The sequence below is a fragment of the Rattus norvegicus genome, chromosome 2 (genome assembly GCF_021556685.1).
Source record: "Rattus norvegicus strain SHRSP/BbbUtx chromosome 2, alternate assembly SHRSP_T2T, whole genome shotgun sequence".
Lineage (NCBI taxonomy): Eukaryota > Metazoa > Chordata > Mammalia > Rodentia > Muridae > Rattus > Rattus norvegicus.
The window spans coordinates 160055374-160076472 of NC_141535.1; the positions used below are offsets into that span (position 1 = coordinate 160055374).

General features: G+C 35.8%; 1 protein-coding gene across 1 annotated transcript in view; it reads right to left on the reverse strand.

Moving 5' to 3' along the window:
- Positions 1-2116: 2116 nt before the first annotated feature.
- The window catches only part of Bche (butyrylcholinesterase), an 86015-nt gene continuing 67032 nt past the window's right edge, over positions 2117-21099 (reverse strand). Inside the window, 2 exon segments of the mRNA NM_022942.1 lie at positions 2117-2241; positions 18041-18207. Coding sequence (NP_075231.1) covers positions 2117-2241; positions 18041-18207 — 292 coding nt within the window.

Consider the following 21099-nt stretch of genomic DNA (forward strand, 5'->3'; position numbering starts at 1 on the left):
TCTTAGAGATGCCAAAGAAGACTCAAGTACAGATGTTCTCCATGAATTCTCCAGGATTGCAGCAATTTACTACAACTGCCTACGTATCCAAACACGTGTATTTAACAACTTCTGTACTCTAGGCCTTTCTATGCTGAGGCAGACTATATATAATACTAGGCTATATCCTATAAGGCACTCAAATAAACTCCCTATTAATATAACTATTCATTTTGTCATCCTGTTCCTTGAGAGAACACTTATAAAAATTTTTATACATCTTAGATCTGATGGTGACCTGGTCTTTTCTTTCTTCTCTTTTGTGTAAGAAAGTTGGATGTAACTTTCTTGTAGATTAAGTAAATTACTCATGGATTACCTTCTTAGTGTAAAAGGGTGGCAAATAACGCTTCACATTCAATATCTTTAGGAAAAGCCCCCTTCACCCTACATTCTCCCTTTTCAAACAAGTTTGTAATGAGAACTGATGTCGTTGAGTATGGTACATACAACCATGATAAAGAATTTCACTAATTCTTCATTTTGATTTCTTTTATTATCGATGTGTAGATTGTCTTGTTTATTAGTTATTGAGCTAATTGTGTCACAGCTAAAATTATTTTAATAATCGTCTAAGAAATTATGATTGGCATGAATGTAATTACATTAATTTTAAATTATTCTAATCTTTATGAACTTCAGTACAAGTGTAGGGGAATGTCAGGGCAGGGAGGTGGGAGGGAGTGTGTGGGTGGTTAAAGGAGTGCTTTCACAGAAGCAGGAGGTGGGTGGAGATGTGATAGTGGGTTTCTGGAGGGCAGACTGGGAAAGGGGATAATATTTAAAATGTAAATAAAAATATACAATAAAAGGAAAAAACAAAAAAAACATAAAGAAAAGTTAATATAAGAAGGTTCTTTTTTTAGAAGAATGATACTTGATACTTTCCTTCTTATAAACCAAAATTTGAACATTAAACCACTAAAATAAACATTTTCAGTTTATAGATTATCAAAATAATGTTCTGATCCACCTTAACTGGCAACATGTATTCTTATACAGTCCAAAGCATATTTATTTGTCATATTTTGAGAATGAACCACAAACTCAGCTAAATTAAGTGACAGTTCAATGGCTTTGTTTGGTGCTCGAGCAATTGTTCCTCAAGCACTAACCCAAAGCAAGACTGATACAATGTGAAATTTGGATTCGCAAACACTTCATCCATGGATAATTTTTTTTTCCGGAGCTGTGGACCGAACCCAGGGCCTTGTGCTTGCTAGGGAAGTGCTCTACCACTGAGCCAAATCCCCAACCCCATCCATGGATAATTTAAATCAAACTTTTGTTTCATCTGTGAATCTCTTAAAGGTGAGTCTCTGAGAGTTCCCAGACACTGGTTTCTGCTGTCCATCCTATAGCACAGTGTGTATGCAGAGGAGTCTATTCTAGAATTCCTGAGCATATTAGAACCACATACTTTCTGCAGTTGTTGAATTCTGAAAGGGACATTTGACAAATCATGCTCACAAAATGATTCCTGAAACAAGTTGGCATGATTTTCAACAGTAACTGAAATTTCTTGTATTTTTTGTTAGTTATAATTTATGTCACTACAACTGTTCCCAGATCCTGTGGCCCTATTTTCATATTCTCTCTTGCCTCTACATATATGAATAGCCAACTTTTTGTTCATTTTAATATTTGATATTGATACTAGACTTATGAATAAATTATAGGCAGCAGTAATATAAACTATAACATCCATTGTTTCAAAATCCAATTCAGGTTTTAACGATAGTTTTATATAGGTGTCTATGAAAATACAGGATTAAATAAAAGCAGATGATGTAACTTTGAGGCAAAAGCTGTAATGTTATTCAGAAAAGTAAGATCAAAGCAGCACATAATTAATTCTCAATGTTTATACTGTGAAAATTAATAAAAACAACTTTCAATGACTCAGTTCTAAGGCATTAGGTAAAATACTAAGTGAAAGTTGTAAGGAATCGATACTCTCTTCTGGCATTTCTTCTCTGCTGTATAATAGCATTCTTGGTATATATGGTGAGAGCGACTGGTATTTTTTTCTTCATCTACAGGAAAATGAACATTTTATAAAGGGTAAATCTATTAATTAGAGATCTGTACAAGTCTCTTTCTTGCTAGTGTAATCGTTAAATTGATTTTTCCAGTCCATCATGTAATTGCTCCAGCGATGGAATCCTGCCTTCCACTCTTGCTCCCTTTCATCAATATCTCCTGTAAAACATGGAATACATTGCATTAATCTAAAGTTTAATCTCTGTTTACATCACCTGAAAAATAATTCTAATTATAGAAGCCATTTTCTGCAAGTGTACTTCACAGTAAGGTTTTAATTTTCATTATGTATATCAGCTTCTCTTACTACTGGCAAACCTCTTAATATATTTTTATGTAGCATATTAAACAATGAAAGCAAAATGCATATACAATGAAAATAATGTGAAAGTACAAATTGGATCATGTCAGTTTATATTATATGTCCTATGGTTATTTTCCCAGAAGACATGTAGATATTACTTCCATTATTTAACTCTTTGAAGTACTTCAAAAACTTCTTGCTTCATGATACAAAGTACACATGAGGCTATTATCTTCATTGAACATACTCACATTTTGCTAACATATAAAGAGAGCTTTGTAATTAACATGCAACACAGGTTTTATACTCGTTAAAATACATTTCATCCCATATGATGCTCAGTTGCTGATGCTGTTGACCACATGAAGGCAGCTTAGTAATTCCTTTATAAAACAGAAAAGTAACTAAGGAAATATTAGCCTTCAAGTAGCTTGTGAATCACAAGCATTTTCATGTCATAATTAGTTACATCATTAATCATTATTCTTCATGTGTAAATATATCTGTTTGAGAAGAAAAAGAAATTTTAAAAAAATCTTAAAGGCTAAGAGAATAAAATTCAAGATTTATAAAATCATAGAAAGTAGAGTTCTGGCATTGAATTTGTAAAAAGACATATTGATTCTATTATTAAGAATTAAAGTTGTGTCCTGCCAAGCCTGAACTCCCAGTGAATGGGATTGTTGGGGGAGGGCAGTAATGGGGGGGAAGAATGGAGAGGGGAACACCCATATAGAAGGGGAGAGGGAGGGGTTAGAGGGATGTTGGCCTGGAAACCGGGAAAGGGAATAACAATTGAAATGTAAATAAGAAATACCCAATTTAATAAAGATGGAGAAAAAGAATTAAAGTTTTATTGCATTCATTAGAAGAAGGTATCTATGCGTACCTATCAGTTTGTTTTATAGAGACTTCTAAATTAAAGAAGGAATTATGACTTGTAACATAATTTCTTTTTTTCCTTTTTACAGTGCCAAAACATTATGGCTTGGACACTGTGGTGTGAAAAAGCACTATGATATGTCATAGTATGACTACATTTATAAAGAAGTTAAATCTGTTGTGCAAACTTCCTCAGAATTTTTGCAAAGAGTATTTGTAAGACTCCCTCTCCTGATGTGCTATAACAGTCACTAGATGGAAGGATCTGTATGAAAATAAATTTATTTCATTTGAGATATGAAGAACAGTGACAGCGAGTACTTATCCACTGACTTTATCACTTTCATTAATATATGAAAAATAAAGGAACACAGACAAGTCCAAACATACACAAATAAATGACATGAATTTAAAATGTAGAGATATTAATAACTCATATGGAAGTAATGAGGGACAAGAACTATGTCAGTTAGTTAAAATAAGAAAAAAAAACTTCCAACCATAAAATTAAGTGTGCATGGATTTTTTAACCATTGAAGAAGACATTGAAATATATTAAGTACAATTACTTTTAATTATACATCATATAATTAGAAAAATTCTATTGCATAACTTGATTTATATGTACTATTTCTTGAATTAAAAATTACCAGTCAGAGGCAAATTTAACATTAAATATGTCTATGCGACAGATAAAGATGCTTCGAATACATTTTGAAAGAATGATTGTAAGTTAAATATGAAGTACAAATAAAAATAATGAAAATAGCAATGCCTGCATATTCTTGATACGGACTGGAAAATCAAAAGCATCACTCCCTGGGGAATGGACTGAATGTTGGGATGAGTATAACACAAAGCAGGAGAACTCTGGATGCAGCAAAATCCAATACATCCAGGAACCAACAACCAGGACCACTAGACCTCCACTTTGAATTCATAAGCAGCTGTGCACAGGATACTTTGTTCAGTGTCCCTGGCTATCAGGCTCCCCCCTCCTGCATGCCTTCCTACTATGATTCAGTGCAGGTGTATTCTCTTCAGTTTTCCTGATCCTGGACCATGACTCTGCCAGTTCATTGTGAATTAGCATGTGTCATTCTTATGTGGGGCTGTGTCCAAGGGCCTCCAGAATAGAGCATACAAAGTTATCATATAAATTGACAAAAATGAAAAGAAGGAAATTTTTGTATTATACAATTTTTAGTTATAATCCTCACAATCATACAAGAATTTGCTAGATGCAAACTATTATAGAATAATAATCTACATGAATCCACTATAAACATTCAGTTGTTTAGTAATTGTTTCCTTTTTCCAACATTTAATATTTTGTGGATAATAGATGACTTTTTTTATTTTTTGAATAATGAGAATTTTTTGTAATTTGTATTAGCTAATGTTTTAAATCCCAATTTCTTTTTCAAACGTATCTTTAAACTCTGACCCATAATTGTTCCTGTCTGAAAGAACTGTAGGGACAAAAATGGAGAAGAGCCTGAGGAGGTCCAACGACAGGCCCAAAGGGCCCAAACTGGGATCCAGCTCAAGGGAAGGCCCCAAGGACTGACACTATTACTGAGGCTATGGTTTGCTCACAAAAAGACCTATCATGCCGGCCCTCCAAAAGACCCAACAAGCCTCTGAAAGAGTCAGATGCAGATATTTATACCCAACCAGTAGACAGAAGCTTCTGACCCCTGTGGTTGAATTAGGGAAAAGCTGGAAGAAACTGAGGATAAGGGGGACCCTGTAGGAGGACCAGCAGTCTCAACTAACTTGGACCCTTTAGATCTCTCAGACACCCGATCAACAACCAGGCAGCATATAAGAGCCGATATGAGGACCCAACACATAGGCAGCAGAGGCTGCTGGGTCTGGACTCAGTCAGAAAATATGCACCAAACCCTTAAAAGACTGGAAGCCCAGGGAATGGGGAGGTCTGGTGGGGTGGGGATATTCTCGTGGAGGTGAGGTGAGGGGAAGGATGTATGGGATGTGGCACAGGTAGAGGGTGGACTGGGAGGGGGATAATATCTGGCCTATAAATAAAAAAGATGAAATAAAAATTTAAAAAAGAACAGGAAGAAAAAAGTGTTTCTGTTAGATTTTGAACTTATAATATGAAAACATCATTCCCCCATCTCTTTCTACCCTCCATAACTCCCCAAATGCTCCTCTTTGTTTTCAAGTTCATGAACTCTTTTTCCTTTAATATATATATGTATATATATATATATATATGTATTCTAGCAGCCACCTAGACACCTAGCCATCCAACAATGAAAACATTCTAAGCTGATTTTAGCAAGAATATCAAGTGATATTTTGAAAAGAATGTTACACTATATTAGCCATACCAATAAACAATTTAACAATGTATTAATATCTTCAAATAGATACAAATAAACTTTATCCTAAACATGAAAGAAACTTTTTCAACTTTCCAAAGAGCCAATGACTATAAATGTATGAATAAAATTAAATTCAGCAAAGGTAAAATTGTTATTTACCATATGATATAAAACAAATAGTGCAATTTTATTTTCTAGACAATAATTGTCTAATACTAAAGTGCCAAATGCAAAGAAACCATGAATATTTATACTAAAATTTTCATAAGTGAACTCAAGGCATATTTTGACCTAAATATTTCCTGATAAAAGAAATGTTCTTTATGAATAATCTAGTAATCCCCATCTGAATTTCTATGATATTTTATTTGGGCATAAATATAATGTGAACATGGTTAATTGTTTATGCAAATTGGCACATGACCTATTAATTTGCTACATAGTACTAAAACAATTTTTATTTTTAATATTCTAAAAAATATTTTATATTTTTAAATTTACATTTCAAATGTTATCACCTTTACCCATTTCCCATTCATAAACCCCCTATTCCCTTCCCCCTCCCACTTCTTCTATGAAGGTGTTTCCCTACCCATCCACCCACACCTTCCTGACTCCCCACCCTGACATTTCCCTATACTGGGGGTTCCAGCCTTGGCAGGACCATGGGCTTCTCCAGCCGTTGGTGCTCAAGAAGGCCAATCTCTGCTACATATACAGCTGGAGTCATGGGTCTGTCCATGTGTACTCTTTGGACAGTGGTTTAGACCGTGGGAGGTCTGGTTGGTTGGTATTGTTGTTCTTGTGGGGTTCTTATGTGGAAACCCTTCAGCTCTTTTAATCCTTTCTCTATGTCCTCCAGTGGGGAACCCATTCTCAGTTCAATGATTGTCTGCAAGCATCTGCCTCTATATTTGTCATGATCTGGCAGAGACTCTCAGAAGACAGCTATATCAGGCTCCCACCAGCATGCAATTCTTGGCATCAGCAATATTGTATTTTTAATTAAAAAATTATATTCATTTTGTGTAGGTCTTTATGGGGGAGGGGCTGTGTAGGTGACTGCAATCCGTGGAGACGGCAGAAGAAGGCATCCAGTTTCCTGGATCTGGCGTTAAGGGCAGCTGTGAGTTGCCCGATCTAGGTGACTGCTTAGGGTCTTCTGCAAAAGCAGCATATACTCTTAGTTACTGGGCCCTCCCTATAGTTCATAAATTGATTTTTTATCTAATTTGTTTCTATGAGTGATTTAGCCACTTTTAAATTGCTTCAAACTGCACAAACAATGTTACTAGATATAAAACAGGAACAGTTTGCTTCATTTCCATGTGTTTGGTGGGTTGTGGATAATTGGAGACTATAAATGAATAATTTTATTTGTTTATTTGATGATTCACTGGAAAAAATGGAAAAGAGAAGTGGATAGGCATGGGAGGTTATATTTAAATTCATTTTCGTTATCATTGTTTCTTCTCACACTTTTGTCTCCTCTGCAAATAGAAGATTCTCTTTTCTATGAAAGTGATTACTCTTTGTCTTCAAAACAAAAAAAAAGTGAGCAAACATCAAGCAAAACTGAAATTCTTTGTTGGCACTGAGGAAAAATGTTTTCGGTTCCTTGGACAATGGTACATTGAATACAATTGAAACTTATATGTCACATTTCTGAAGACTCAAGACTCAGGGCACTGGAACTTTGGTGAAGATTTTATTACTGATTCATAAATGACACTCATAATTCTGTCCATGCACATACAGGAATTGGGAAATTATCTCAGTTTTGCCTTTAAAAATTACTAGCTTATTTCATTTTTAATAACAACAAGTACTGGTCTTACAGATGATGGCCTCACTCTTCCAATGTCATTATTCCTTAAAAAACCCTCATCTTCTAATCCCTTCAATCTCAGAGTTTGTATTTAAATATACGAGTTCAGAATACAAATATTCAGTTCACAGTAGGCAATGAAAAACATTCCAGATTTCTCATGAAAATAGAGCTAGAATTCAAGTTGACAGACAATGACTTTTTCTATCTTGGTTTAAAAATCATCAAATTCATCAACTGAACAGAGGCTCACTGAAAAGCCAAATTCCCATCACTGCCTTACTTTCCTAAGTTCAACTTATCAAAAATTGCTAACTCTTTATGCAATATGTCAAAGACATTAATTTTTCTGTCATAATTTAGGGACTGAATGAGATGCTAGAGAGAGTCACATTATAATCAGATTGTGTATTGTAAAGTCCCCATGTACACAAAGATAAACAGTTAATTTGATTTAATCATAAAGTTAACTTTTGTTTACTTAGTTTTTTAATAATGATAAATCCATAAATGTTAGTGAAACATTTTTCTCCACATCACTTTTACATGGTCTCATCATTAGTTGTTAGTCTTGCTAACTAATTTTAGTTATTGGTAAATGATTCTGCAAATGACCAAGTTAAAGGATGATTGAGTTAAGTACTTTTTGTCCATTTTCATACGTGTGCATGATGTTTTTTCATATAACCAGTGTGTCTCTCCTCCCCTATGTCCAACTTCCAAGAATGATACCGTATTTGCTTACATAAGTTTGGGGGATCAAAATTCCAGTCCTAATTTTTTCTTAGCCAACACTTTGAACACTGGGTCTTCTCCCCAAACCCTAAGAACACTTAAATTTAGATGTGGTCTTCTTTAGATTTAGGATGAAAGACTCCTCAATATTGATCCAAGCAGTTAAGAAGTTACTGTGTCTAATGCATTTCCTTACGCCATAATTCAAAGCTAATGTAATTTTTCCTTAAAATCCATCCTTTATTCTTATTGAGAAATTATTTCTATCACTATTGAAAATAAATAATTTCTGTCTTTTTATAAAAATAAATATGAGAAACTATACTGTAATATTCTTACTGAAAATATGAACCTTAACATATAACACAAATACTGACTATTTTATTTTTGAGATACATGTAATAATTGTCATGATGAAGTATAGCCTAGAAGTGAAGTGCTGAAATCCGTGTGTTTAAACAAGTCTTAAGAATCATAACTTTGAGAACGTTTATTGCTTAAATGTAAACTATGGCTGAAGTCGTGTTTAAAAAACTTATTGCTTTTATATGTGAAGTGAAGTAAGCATTTCTTGTTTAAATAAAAGTACTCTGCTGTAATTCTTTGAAACTTTCTTTTGTTTGTAGAGCTACCTTTGGAAAAATTAAACCTCAAACATATGGGAAGCATTATATGGTAAGAACAGTTAAAGTTTTAAATTTGAAAAATATAGGGTATAGTTTGAATATATTTTCTTATAAATGTAATCTCCCTAAAATTATTTGGTTAAAACTAGAAGCATAAAACTTCAAACTTGATTAAATGTAAGAATTTTTAAATAAATACAGTTTTAAACCCCATATAATTTGTTTGCTTTAAACTTTAATACATGTGTGTGCATATGTTCATGTGTGTATATTATTCATTACTCTCTCTATCTCATGTGTGTGTGTGTGTATGTGTGTGTGTGTGTGCATGTGTGCATGTGTGCATGTGTGCACGTATGCCCATGAACAGATGCCAAGTTACTTTTAACTGTTTGGGTGTGAGTAGAGTTGGGTCATATTTGATGTGGAGATGTCTTCCTTAATCCCTCCATAACTTCCCACCATTTATATGTGTATACACACACACACACACACACACACACACACACACACACACACACACATATATATATATATATATATATATATATATATATATATATATATATGTCATGTAGTCTCTCACTGAAACTGAAGCTTGTCATTTCGAATAGGCTGGCTAACCAGAGAAGCCCCCATACCAAATCTACTTGTCTCTGTCCCCTTTGCCCAGGATTGGATTGGGTGCACCTACATTCTGCTTTAAGAAAGTTATTGTGGAGAATCTAAACCAGGGTTTCCTTGCTTATACAGTAAGTACTTGTCCATTGAGTTATCTCACCAGCCTCATTAAAGTATATTTAACTTGAAAACATTAGGTGTGATATTCAGAGTCCATTAGATTTTTAAACTCAGAATCCAGTAGATACTTAAATACAAAATAATGTTCAAGATGCACTAAATTTAACAACCCAAAGCAAATTAGGGCATTTTACAAATTTTGCTTAAGTTAAAAAGATGTTCATTGCTTTAACAAGCAGCTGCAGCTAAATAAAATGGATGTTTTGGTGATAGAAAAGTTTTGCTTTGTTGTATTGTTTTGTTTTCACATGGAGATTTTGCATCCAACTTTCAAAACTACTGGTATTTCAATCATGGTACATCAATACGTAAACTATCACAGGTTCCCTGTTTGAAAACCAACTCTGGTGCCTTGTAACAAACACATCATTTATAATAATCTCCTCACTCATTAATTTTTCTTCAACGTAGAACCCAACACTCTCATTTCAGCCCATTTCATGTAGAGATAAGAATATGTCATTTGTGGTATGTTCAATGGTATCTGTTCGGTTTCTTGACAGATTGAGTTACCTCATTGTTACTCATAGCTGAAGCACACAAGGACAGCACTGTTGCTCTGCCAAGGGACACAGAGACCCATTTCTGGATATATATTATGTCACAGAACATTTAGTCATACTCACAGCACAGATATATCATTAACCTCTTTCAAACAGATGGACTAAGAATGGCAGGTTTGGGGATCAATATCTGATAAGCAAAGGGCATATTAAACAATCTGACTCATCTCTGATGAGCTTAGACTTTTCCAAAAACTAACAGAAAAATCTCTGAAAAAGAAAGCAAAAAATGTACCTTAATGTTTGATTTATAGCACATACTTTGGCAATGGGAATTGATAAATAGCCTGTCATGCAATGGCTAGTTGAAATCAGTCACTATTTATTAATTAAAATAATCCTATATTTTAATATAAACAAAACATTTAAATTTAGAGCAAATACCAATGATTGCTAAAGTAACATTAAAATATTATTCCATAAATATTTAAGTTTGATCATAAATATAAATTACTTCTCACATAAAAAATATATTTTAATAGCCAAATAAAATTGAACAATTAAAAATTAAAATTGACAACGCTACCTTCACTGTTTGATGACTAAGTGTTGTAGAGCCACACATACAATGACTAAATTAAAATGACTTAACAAAAAACTTCTTGATAAAATGAGTGCAAATTCAACAAAACGTAAATCTACCAATCATATAGAATTATTGTACACTGAAGAACTAAATGACATGCCATTAACATTTACTTTTACTGTAATAAATAAACATAAGTGAAATTTCTGAAAATAATTATTAATATTACATTAAAATATATCTAGTTAATAAAGATTCTTAGAGACAGAAATGTTAAATATTTTTCTAAGTTTAAAATTAGAAATTGTAGCTACAAATTTAAGGCAATAATTATTTCATGTTTAATATTAACCACATTAGAGAGAAAATACACTACACATTATTTCTGTATGTGCACATGTGCTTTGTGAAGATAGTCTCTCACAATGCACCTGAAGCTCACTGTCTCTACTGGACTAGCTGCCATCATCCCCAAGGTGTCCTCCGGCCTTGGCCTCCTGGCAGCAGGATTACAGGTACGGGCTTGCCATAAGTGCAGATTTACTTGCATCAAGACTCAAGCCCTAAAGATTGTACAAGCACTTTACCTGACGAGCTATCCATCCAAGCAAGCTAAGTATGTATGTATATATGTATATATATATATATATTATTGAAAATATTTTTTTATTAACTTGAGTATTTCTTATATACATTTCGAGTGTTATTCCCTTTCCCGGTTTCCGGGCAAACATCCCCCTCCCCCCCTTCCTTATGGGTGTTCCCATCCCCACCCTCCCCCCATTGCCGCCCTCCCCCCAACAGTCTAGTTCACTGGGGGATCACTCTTAGCAGGACCCAGGGCTTCCCCTTCCACTGGTGCTCTTACTAGGATATTCATTGCTATCTATGAGGTCAGAGTCCAGGGTAAGTCCATGTATAGTCTTTAGGTAGTGGCTTAGTCCCTGGAAGCTCTGGTTGCTTGGCATTGTTGTACATATGGGGTCTCGAGCCCCTTCAAGCTCTTCCAGGTCTTTCTCTGATTCCTTCAACGGGGGTCCTATTCTCAGTTCAGTGGTTTGCTGCTGGCATTCGCCTCTGTATTTGCTGTATTCTGGCTGTGTCTTTCAGGAGCGATCTACATCTGGCTCCTGTCGGCCTGCACTTCTTTGCTTCATCCATCTTGTCTAATTGGATGGCTGTATATGTATGGACCACATGTGGGGCAGGCTCTGAATGGGTGTTCCTTCAGTCTCTGTTTTAATCTTTGCCTCTCTCTTCCCAGCCAAGGGAATTCTTGTTCCCCTTTTAAAGAGGGAGTGAAGCATTCACATTTTGATCATCCGTCTTGAGTTTCATTTGTTCTAGGCATCTAGGGTAATTCAAGCATTTGGGCTAATAGTCACTTATAAATGAGTGCATACCATGTATGTCTTTCTGTGATTGGGTTATCTCACTCAGGATGATATTTTCCAGTTCCAACCATTTACCTATGAATTTTATAGTGTCATTGTTTTTTATAGCTGAGTAATATTGCATTGTGTAGATGTACCACATTTTCTGTATCCATTCCTCTGTTGAAGGGCATCTGGTTCTTTCCACTTTCTGGCTATTATAAATAAGGCTGCTATGAACAAAGTGGAGCACGTGTCTTTTTTATATGTTGGGGCATCTTTTGGGTATATGCCCAAGAGAGGTATAGCTGGATCATCAGGCAGTTCAATGTCCAATTTTCTGAGGAACCTCCAGACTGATTTCCAGAATGGTTGTACCAGTCTGCAACCCCACCAACAATGGAGGAGTGTTCCTCTTTCTCCACATCCTCGCCAGCATCTGCTGCCACCTGAGTTTTTGATCTTAGCCATTCTCACTGGTGTGAGGTGAAATCTCAGGGTTGTTTTGATTTGCATTTCCCTTATGACTAAAGATGTTGAACATTTCTTTAGGTGTTTCTCAGCCATTCGGCATTCCTCAGCTGTGAATTATTTGTTTAGCTCTGAACCCCATTTTTTAATAGGGTTATTTGTCTCCCTGCGGTCTAACTTCTTGAGTTGTTTGTATATTTTGGATATAAGCCACTATCTGTTGTAGGATTGGTGAACATCTTTTCCAAATCTGTTGGTTGCCCTTTTGTCCTAACCACAGTGTCCTTTGCCTTACAGAAGCTTCGCAGTTTTATGAGATCCCATTTGTCGATTCTTGATCTTAGAGCATAAGCAATTGGTGTTTTGTTCAGGAAATTTTTTCCAGTGCCCATGTGTTCCAGATGTTCCCTAGTTTTTCTTCCATTAGTTTGAGTGTGTCTGGTTTGATGTGGAGGTCCTTGATCCACTTGGACTTAAGCTTTGTACAGGGTGATAAGCATGGATCGATCTGCATTCTTATACATGTTGACCTCCAGTTGAACCAGCACCATTTGCTGAAAATGCTATCTTTTTTCCATTGGATGGTTTTGGCTCCTTTGTCAAAAATCAAGTGACCATAGGTGTGTGGGTTCATTTCTGGGTCTTCAATTCTATTCCATTGGTCTATCTGTCTGCCTCCGTAGAAATACCATGCAGTTATTATCATTATTGCTCTGTAATTATGCTTGAGTTCAGGGATAGTGATTCCCCCTGAAGTCCTTTTACTGTTGAGGATAGTTTTAGCTATCCTGGGTTATTTGTTATTCCAGATGAATTTGCAAATTGTTCTGTTTAACTCTTTGAAGAATTGGATTGGTATTTTGATGGGGATTGCATTGAATCTGTAGATCGCTTTTGGTAAAATGGCCATTTTTACTATATTGATCCTGCCAATCCATGAGCATGGGAGATCTTTCCATCTTCTGAGGTCTTCTTCAATTTCTTTCTTCAGTGTCTTGAAGTTCTTATTGTACAAATCTTTTACTTGTTTGGTTAAAGTCACACCGAGGTATTTTATATTATTTGGGTCTATTATGAAGGGTGTCGTTTCCCTAATTTCTTTCTCGGCTTGTTTCTCTTTTGTGTAGAGGAAGGCTACTGATTTATTTGAGTTAATTTTATTCGCAGCCACTTTGCTGAAGTTGTTTATCAGCTTTAGTATTTCTCCTGTGGAACGTTTGGGATCACTTAAATATACTATCATATCATCTGCAAATAGTGATATTTTGACTTCTTTTTTCCGATCTGTATCCTCTTGACCTCCTTTTGTTGTCTGATTGCTCTGGATAGAACTTCAAGAACTATATTGAATAAGTAGGGAGAGAATGGGCAGCCTTGTCTAGTCCCTGATTTTAGTGGGATTGCTTCAAGTTTCTCTCCATTTAGTTTAATGTTAGCAACTGGTTTGCTGTATGTGGCTTTTACTATGTTTAGGTATGGGCCTTGAATTCCTATTCTTTCCAGGACTTTTATCATGAAGGTGTGTTGAATTTTGTCAAATGCTTTCTCAGCATCTAATGAAATGATCATGTGGTTTTGTTCTTTCAGTTTGTTTATATAATGGATCACGTTGATGGTTTTGCGTATATTAAACCATCCCTGCATGCCTGGGAGGAAGCCTACTTGAACATGGTGGATCATTGTTTTGATGTGCACTTGGATTCGGTTTGCCAGATTTTTATTTATTATTTTTGCGTCGATATTCATAAGGGAAATTGGTCTGAAGTTCTCTTTCTTTGTTTTCTCTTTGTGTGGTTTAGGTATAAGAGAAATTGTGGCTTCATAGAAGGAATTCGGTAGTTCTCCATCTGTTTCAATTTTGTGGAATAGTTTGGATAATATTGGTATGAGGTCTTCTATGAAGGTCTGATAGAATTCTGCACTAAACCTGTCTGGACCTGGGCTCTTTTTGGTTGGGAGACCTTTAATGACTGCTTCTATTTCCTTAGGAGTTATGGGGTTGTTTAACTGGTTTATCTGTTCCTGATTTAACTTTGGTACCTGGTATCTGTCTAGGAAATTGTCCCTTTCCTGAAGATTTTCAAGTTTTGTTGAATATAGGCTTTTATAGTAAGATCTGATGATTTTTTGAATTTCCTCTGAATCTGTAGATACGTCTCCCTTTTCATTTCTGATTTTGTTAATTTGGACACATTCTCTGTGTCCTTTCCTTAGTCTGGCTAAGGGTTTATCTATCTTGTTGATTTTCTCAAAGAACCAACTTTTGGTTCTGTTGATTCTTTCTATGGTCCTTTTTGTTTCTACTTGGTTGATTTCAGCTCTGAGTTTGATTATTTCCTGCCTTCTACTCCTCCTGGGTGTATTTGCTTCTTTTTGTTCTAGAGCTCTTAGGTGTGCTGTCAAGCTGCTGACATATGCTCTTTCCTGTTTCTTTCTGCAGGCACTCAGAGCTATGAGTTTTCCTCTTAGCCCAGCTTTCATTGTGTCCCATAAGTTTGAGTATGTTGTACCTTCATTTTCATTAAATTATAAAAAGTTTTTAATTTCTTTCTTTATTTCTTCCTTGACCAGGTTATCACTGAGTAGAACATTGTTCAATTTCCACGTATATGTGGGCATTCTTCCCTTATTTTATTGAAGACCAGTTTCAGGCAGTGGTATTCCGATAGCATGCATGGGATTATTTCTATCTTTCTGTACCTGTTGAGGCCCATTTTTTGACCAATTATATGGTCAATTTTGGAGAAAGTACCATGAGGAGCTGAGAAGAAGGTGTATCCTTTTGCTTTAGAATAGAATGTTCTAGAAATATCTGTTATGTCCACTTGGCTAATGACTTCTCTTAGTCTGTCTACGTCTCTGTTTAATTTCTGTTTCCATGATATGTCCATTGATGAGAGTGGGGTGTTGAAATCTCCTACTATTATTGTGTGAGGTGCAATGTGTGTTTTGAGCTTTAGTAAGGTTTCTTTTACGTATGTAGGTGCCCTTGTATTTGTGGCATAGATATTTAGGATTGAGAGTTCATCTTGGTGGATTTTTCCTTTGATGAATATGAAGTGTCCTTCCTTAACTTTTTTGATGACTTTTAGTTGAAAATTGATTTTATTTGATATTAGAATGGCTACTCCAGCTTGCTTGTTCTGACCATTTGCTTGGAAAGTTGTTTTCCACCCTTTCACTCTGAGGTAGTGTCTGTCTTTGTCTTTGAGGTGTGTTTCCTGTAGGCAGCAGAATGCAGGGTCCTCCTTGCATATCCAGTTTGTTAATCTATGTCTTTTTATTGGGGAGTTGAGGCCATTGATGTTGAGAGATATTAAGGAATAGTGATTATTGCTTCCTGTTATATTCATATTTGGATGTGAGGTTATGTTTGTGTGCTTTTCTTCTCTTTGCTTTGTTGCCAAGACGATTAGTTTCTTGCTTCTTCTAGGGTATAGCTTGCCTCCTTATGTTGGGCTTTATCATTTATTATCCTTTGTAGTGCTGGATGTGTAGAAAGATATTGTGTAAATATGGTTTTGTCATGGAATATCTTGGTTTCTCCATCTATGTTAATTGAGAGTTTTGCTGGATACAGTAACCTGGGCTGGCATTTGTGTTCTCTTAGGGTCTGTATGACATCAGTCCAGGATCTTCTGGCCGTCATAGTTTCTGGCGAAAAGTCTGGAGTGATTCTGATAGGTCTGCCTTTATATGTTACTTGACCTTTTTCCCTTACTGCTTTTAATATTCTTTCTTTTTTTGTGCGTTTGGTGTTTTGACTATTATGTGACGGGAGGTGTTTCTTTTCTGGTCCAATCTATTTGGAGTTCTGTAGGCTTCTTGTATGCCTATGGGTATCTCTTTTTTTTAGGTTAGGGAAGTTTTCTTCTATGATTTTGTTGAAGATATTTACTGGTCCTTTGAGCTGGGAGTCTTCACTCTCTTCTATACCTATTATCCTTACGTTTGATCGTCTCATTGAGTCCTGGATTTCCTGTATGTTTTGGACCAGTAGCTTTTTCCGTTTTACATTATCTTTGACAGTTTATTCAATGATTTCTATGGAATCTTCTGCTCCTAAGATTCTCTCTTCCATCTCTTGTATTCTGTTGGTGAAGCTTGTATCTACAGCTCCTTGTCTCTTCTTTTGGTTTTCTATACCCAGGGTTGTTTCCATGTGTTCTTTCTTGATTGCTTCTATTTCCATTTTTAATTCCTTCAACTGTTTGATTGTGTTTTCCTGGAATTCTTTCAGGGATTTTTGAGTCTCCTCTCTATGGGCTTCTACTTGTTTATTTATGTTTTCCTGGAATTCTTTCAGGCATTTTTGCAATTCCTCTCTGTAGGCTTCTACTTCTTTATTAATGTTTTCCTGTGTTTCTCTAAGGGAGTTCTTCACGTCTTTCTTGAAGTCCTCCAGCATCATGATCAAATATGATTTTGAAACTAGATCTTGCTTTTCTGGTGTGTTTGGATATTCCATGTTTGTTTTGATGGGAGAATTGGGCTCCGATGGTGCCATGTAGTCTTGGTTTCTGTTGCTTGGGTTGCTGCACTTGCCTCTCGCCATCAGATTATCTCTAGTGTTACTTTGTTCTGCTATTTCTGACAGTGGCTAGACTGTCCTATAAGCCCGTGTGTCAGGAGTGCTGTAGACCTGTTTTCCTGTTTTCTTTCCGCCTATTACAGGGACAGAGTGTTCTGCTTTCAGGCGTGTAGTTTTTCCTATCTACAGGTCTTCAGCTGTTCCTGTGGGCCTGTGTCTTGAGTTCACCAGGCAGGTCACTTGCAGCAGAAAAGTTGGTCTTACCTGTGGTCCCAAGGCTCAAGGTTGCTTGCGGGGTGCTGCCCACGAGCTCTCTGTGGGGGCAGCAACCAAGAAGATCTGCACCACCGTTCCCGGGAGCTTCCGTGCACCACGGTTCCAGATGGCATTTGGTGTTTTCCTCCGGAATCAGTAATGTGTGCAGAGTGCAGTCTCTTCTGGTTTCCCAGGTGTGTCTGCTTCTCTGAAGGTTTAGCTCTCCCTCCCATGGGATTTGGGTGCAGAGAACTGTTTATCCGGTCTGTTCCTCCAGGTTCCGGAGGTGTCTCAGGTGCAGGGGTCCTGCCGCTCCTGGGCCCTCCCCCACGGGAGCCCAGAGGCCTTATACAGTTTCCTCTTGGGCCAGGGATGTGGGCAGGGGTGGGCAGTATTGGTGGTCTCTTCCACTCTGCAGCCTCAGGAGTGCCCACCTGACCAGGCGGTGAGGTCTCTCTCCCACGGGGTCTCGAAAATATTTTATACACAGTATATTCTAACCAAACTTTTATTTCACTAATCTCCTCTAAGATCCTCCCCATGTCCCTGTCCATCCAAGCCCGTATCTTTCTTTTTCTCTTTACAAAAGTAACAGTTAAACCATTTTGGCCTATGCCAAATAACAACTATCCCAAGTCTGAATCATCTATATTTCCATAGTTTTGTACAATGCACAATCTATTAAAGAAGACAATGGAAAAGGACATACCTGTTATTTCCAAGACTTTTGGAAAAAATAGTCTCCAGAATTGGCACTGGGGAGCCCGGAGTTTAGAGTTTATTTTTGACTTCTCTGTGTTCAAGGTTAGGTATTTTTGTTCAGTACTTGTGAAGACAGGCCACACTGTGCTATTGCCCTGAGTCCCATTGGGATGTCTAGATAATTAAACAGAGACATTACAGTTTTTATGAGAACATTGTTGGATAAAAATATTGTCCTCTGAACGTTCTAATAAATTTCAAACAATCTGAAAAGAGTGTCTCCATCTAAATGACAAGAAGAATAAATGAAATGATATTCAGGATGTCTAGCATAAATAAACTTATTTTAATAACTTGAACTAACATGTTAAAGGCAGTTATAGAAAAAAAATTCCCACATTTTGGTATAATATGGGAAATATTTTAATTTTTAAAAATATGTCTTGATTTAACTTAAACACACTCAATAAGGCAATGTTCATTTTACCCCATTATCTTTCTGTATAAGAGACCTAAACTTTGTTCTGTTACTTTTAATTTTTTACAGTCCAGTTTTAATAGTCAACATTTACCTCACGAATTCAATCCTCACGCATTCAGCTAATTCTCATTAATGCAGTCAGGTTATGACATTAAACATCTCCTTATTATACTTATCTTACTCTTCTAGGAAAGTGTCATGCCTCATTTTAAAATCCTCTTATTGATCTCTTGTTTTACTACTTAAAAAGTATTAATTAGAGGCAACAAAATGTTTCATCAGGTACTTGCCTCCAAGTCAGATAATTTCCGTTTGATTCCAGGTAAAAGGAAAGAATTTATTCCTGAAAGTGGTTCTTTGATTTATACATGGGATATATATATATATATATATATATATATATATATATATATCATGTACACATGTAGATATACTCAAACAAAATTTCATTATTTTGCCCTTAAATTCAGTTCAAATTAAAGAACATGACTTAAACACATTTCTTACTATTTTCAAGTATATAAAACACTCAGTATGAATTAGAATTATTCTCTTTAATATCCATCCTTGTTTCCTTAAAAAGTTAGAGTGAGAAAAACTATGGAAGTAAAGAACCATCAGTGCAACACGCCTTGAAACTATGTCTAACAGAGACAGGATATCACATTTGAAAAGAGATTATCCAAGAAATGGGAATTTGGGTAAAACAAGGAAAGGAGAATAGGAGCAGAACCAGAAATATATTCAGGAAAGCCAGAGAGGGGACAGACATATATAAAGTGAAGAACGAATCTGATACTTACACCAGATAATGATAAGTGGTGCCTTCACGAATAAGAGCCATGAAGCTAGTTTGGGGTTAGATTATTGCTGTAGTTACAATTACATCTGACAATCAGAAAGACAGTGGAATTTCACTTGCGTAGGCTTATTGTTCTTCAAGGGAATGAGGCCTCAACTGTAATGTGTTATGTAGAATACTGTGTAAGGCTGTGATGTAAGTATTCGCATTTCTTTAATGAAAAGAGGTCAGAAGTGACAGAAATCAAATTTTTTTTCTGTTCTCTCAGCTTTTTACCTTACGCAAAATAACAGAGGAAAAAAATTACTTTAACGTTCTATAAACTTCCTATGAAAAACTCCATTATTCAACTAGGATTTATATATTGTTACTAGAAAGAAATTTGCAAGTAGTATTTGGAGATGTAAAACTTTGAGGTTGAGTGGAAACTCTGAAATGAAAAAAGTTTGGAAGAAAAGCTGATGTTCATCCAAAACAGTTATCTACAGCAGATTTTGCCAGGAACTTGTGCTGAATAAGCCCCATAAATTCCCATTTCATCACAGGTGCAGGAATACTCAAGCATGAATTTAGGAGCTTTAGCAACAAATAACTTCCTGACGGACTAGTTGATTTTATGTGGGAATGGGATGATTGGGTAAGGATTATTAATAAGCAGAGCTATTTAAGGTAAACCAATATCAACCTAGAATTGAGGCTTACAGCTTTAGGGTATTATTTGAAGGAGGTCAAGAGGAAAATATAGTCTGATCACAGATGGCACATTGCCTGGGAGAATCACGGAGTTCTTCACCTTTCTTTAAAAGCTGTAGAAACCAACAGGTCCAGCTGTTGGAGGCTGGATATTAAATAAAGAGAACCAGTGGTGTGATTCAAAATGGCAATTTTGATGCTCCTAAACTACCTACTTTCATTCTAATTCCTCTCTAATTAACTTATGGAAATGTTTTAAATGCACACTCATTCCTGGCTTCTGAAATAGGGACCTAAGACAGAGCTGACGTTTTCATGAGTTCAAGAGCAGAACGGTTATGTCAAATTCAGTGAGCACTTAGCAAGCTTTGTCCTTTGAAATGACTTATAATGTCCTACATTGTAACTTTGGGGCAATAAATTTCCTCTGCTCAAGGATGCAGATATGGTTTTCAAAAACATGACTGAAGCAGCTATTCAAGTGACAGAACAATTTACTCTCTAATTTGAACAAATCTCACAAGAATTGAATCTTAAAAAGAGATATAATTGCCTTCCTGACTGTATCAATTAAAAACTTGTGAAATGTAGTATATTTCCCAGACACAGGATTCTGAAACAGAATGTAATTCAGGTCTCACTTAGAAGATACATTTGAACATCTTGAGTTTGCTATTTCTGTGAAACATTTTCTGCTTTTGTCACAAAATAAAGACTTGAAAGCGATTACAACATAAAAAGTGTCAAGAAGCAGTGAGTGAACCTTTATTTTTATTGCCAGGTACTTTTCACTTTGAGATATACAAAATGCTCAAAAGCTCACTTATGATTTTTCTCTTATGTAAATGTGGAAGGTTATGAGGCACAGTCAGGTTAAGAAACAAAAGCAATTACTTTTTTTCTGCCTAGGTACAAAACTGTTTCCCGCATCTTATAAATATCTGGGCAGACATTTAATAATTTCATTTATGGAATAGATTAAGAAAATCATAAGTATTATTGTAGGGCATCCTGGTAAGAAATGGTAAGCATTTAGTTTTATCTTTCAGTTTTCTTATAAAATGCAATCCTACCCCTGCCTTATTTAAGA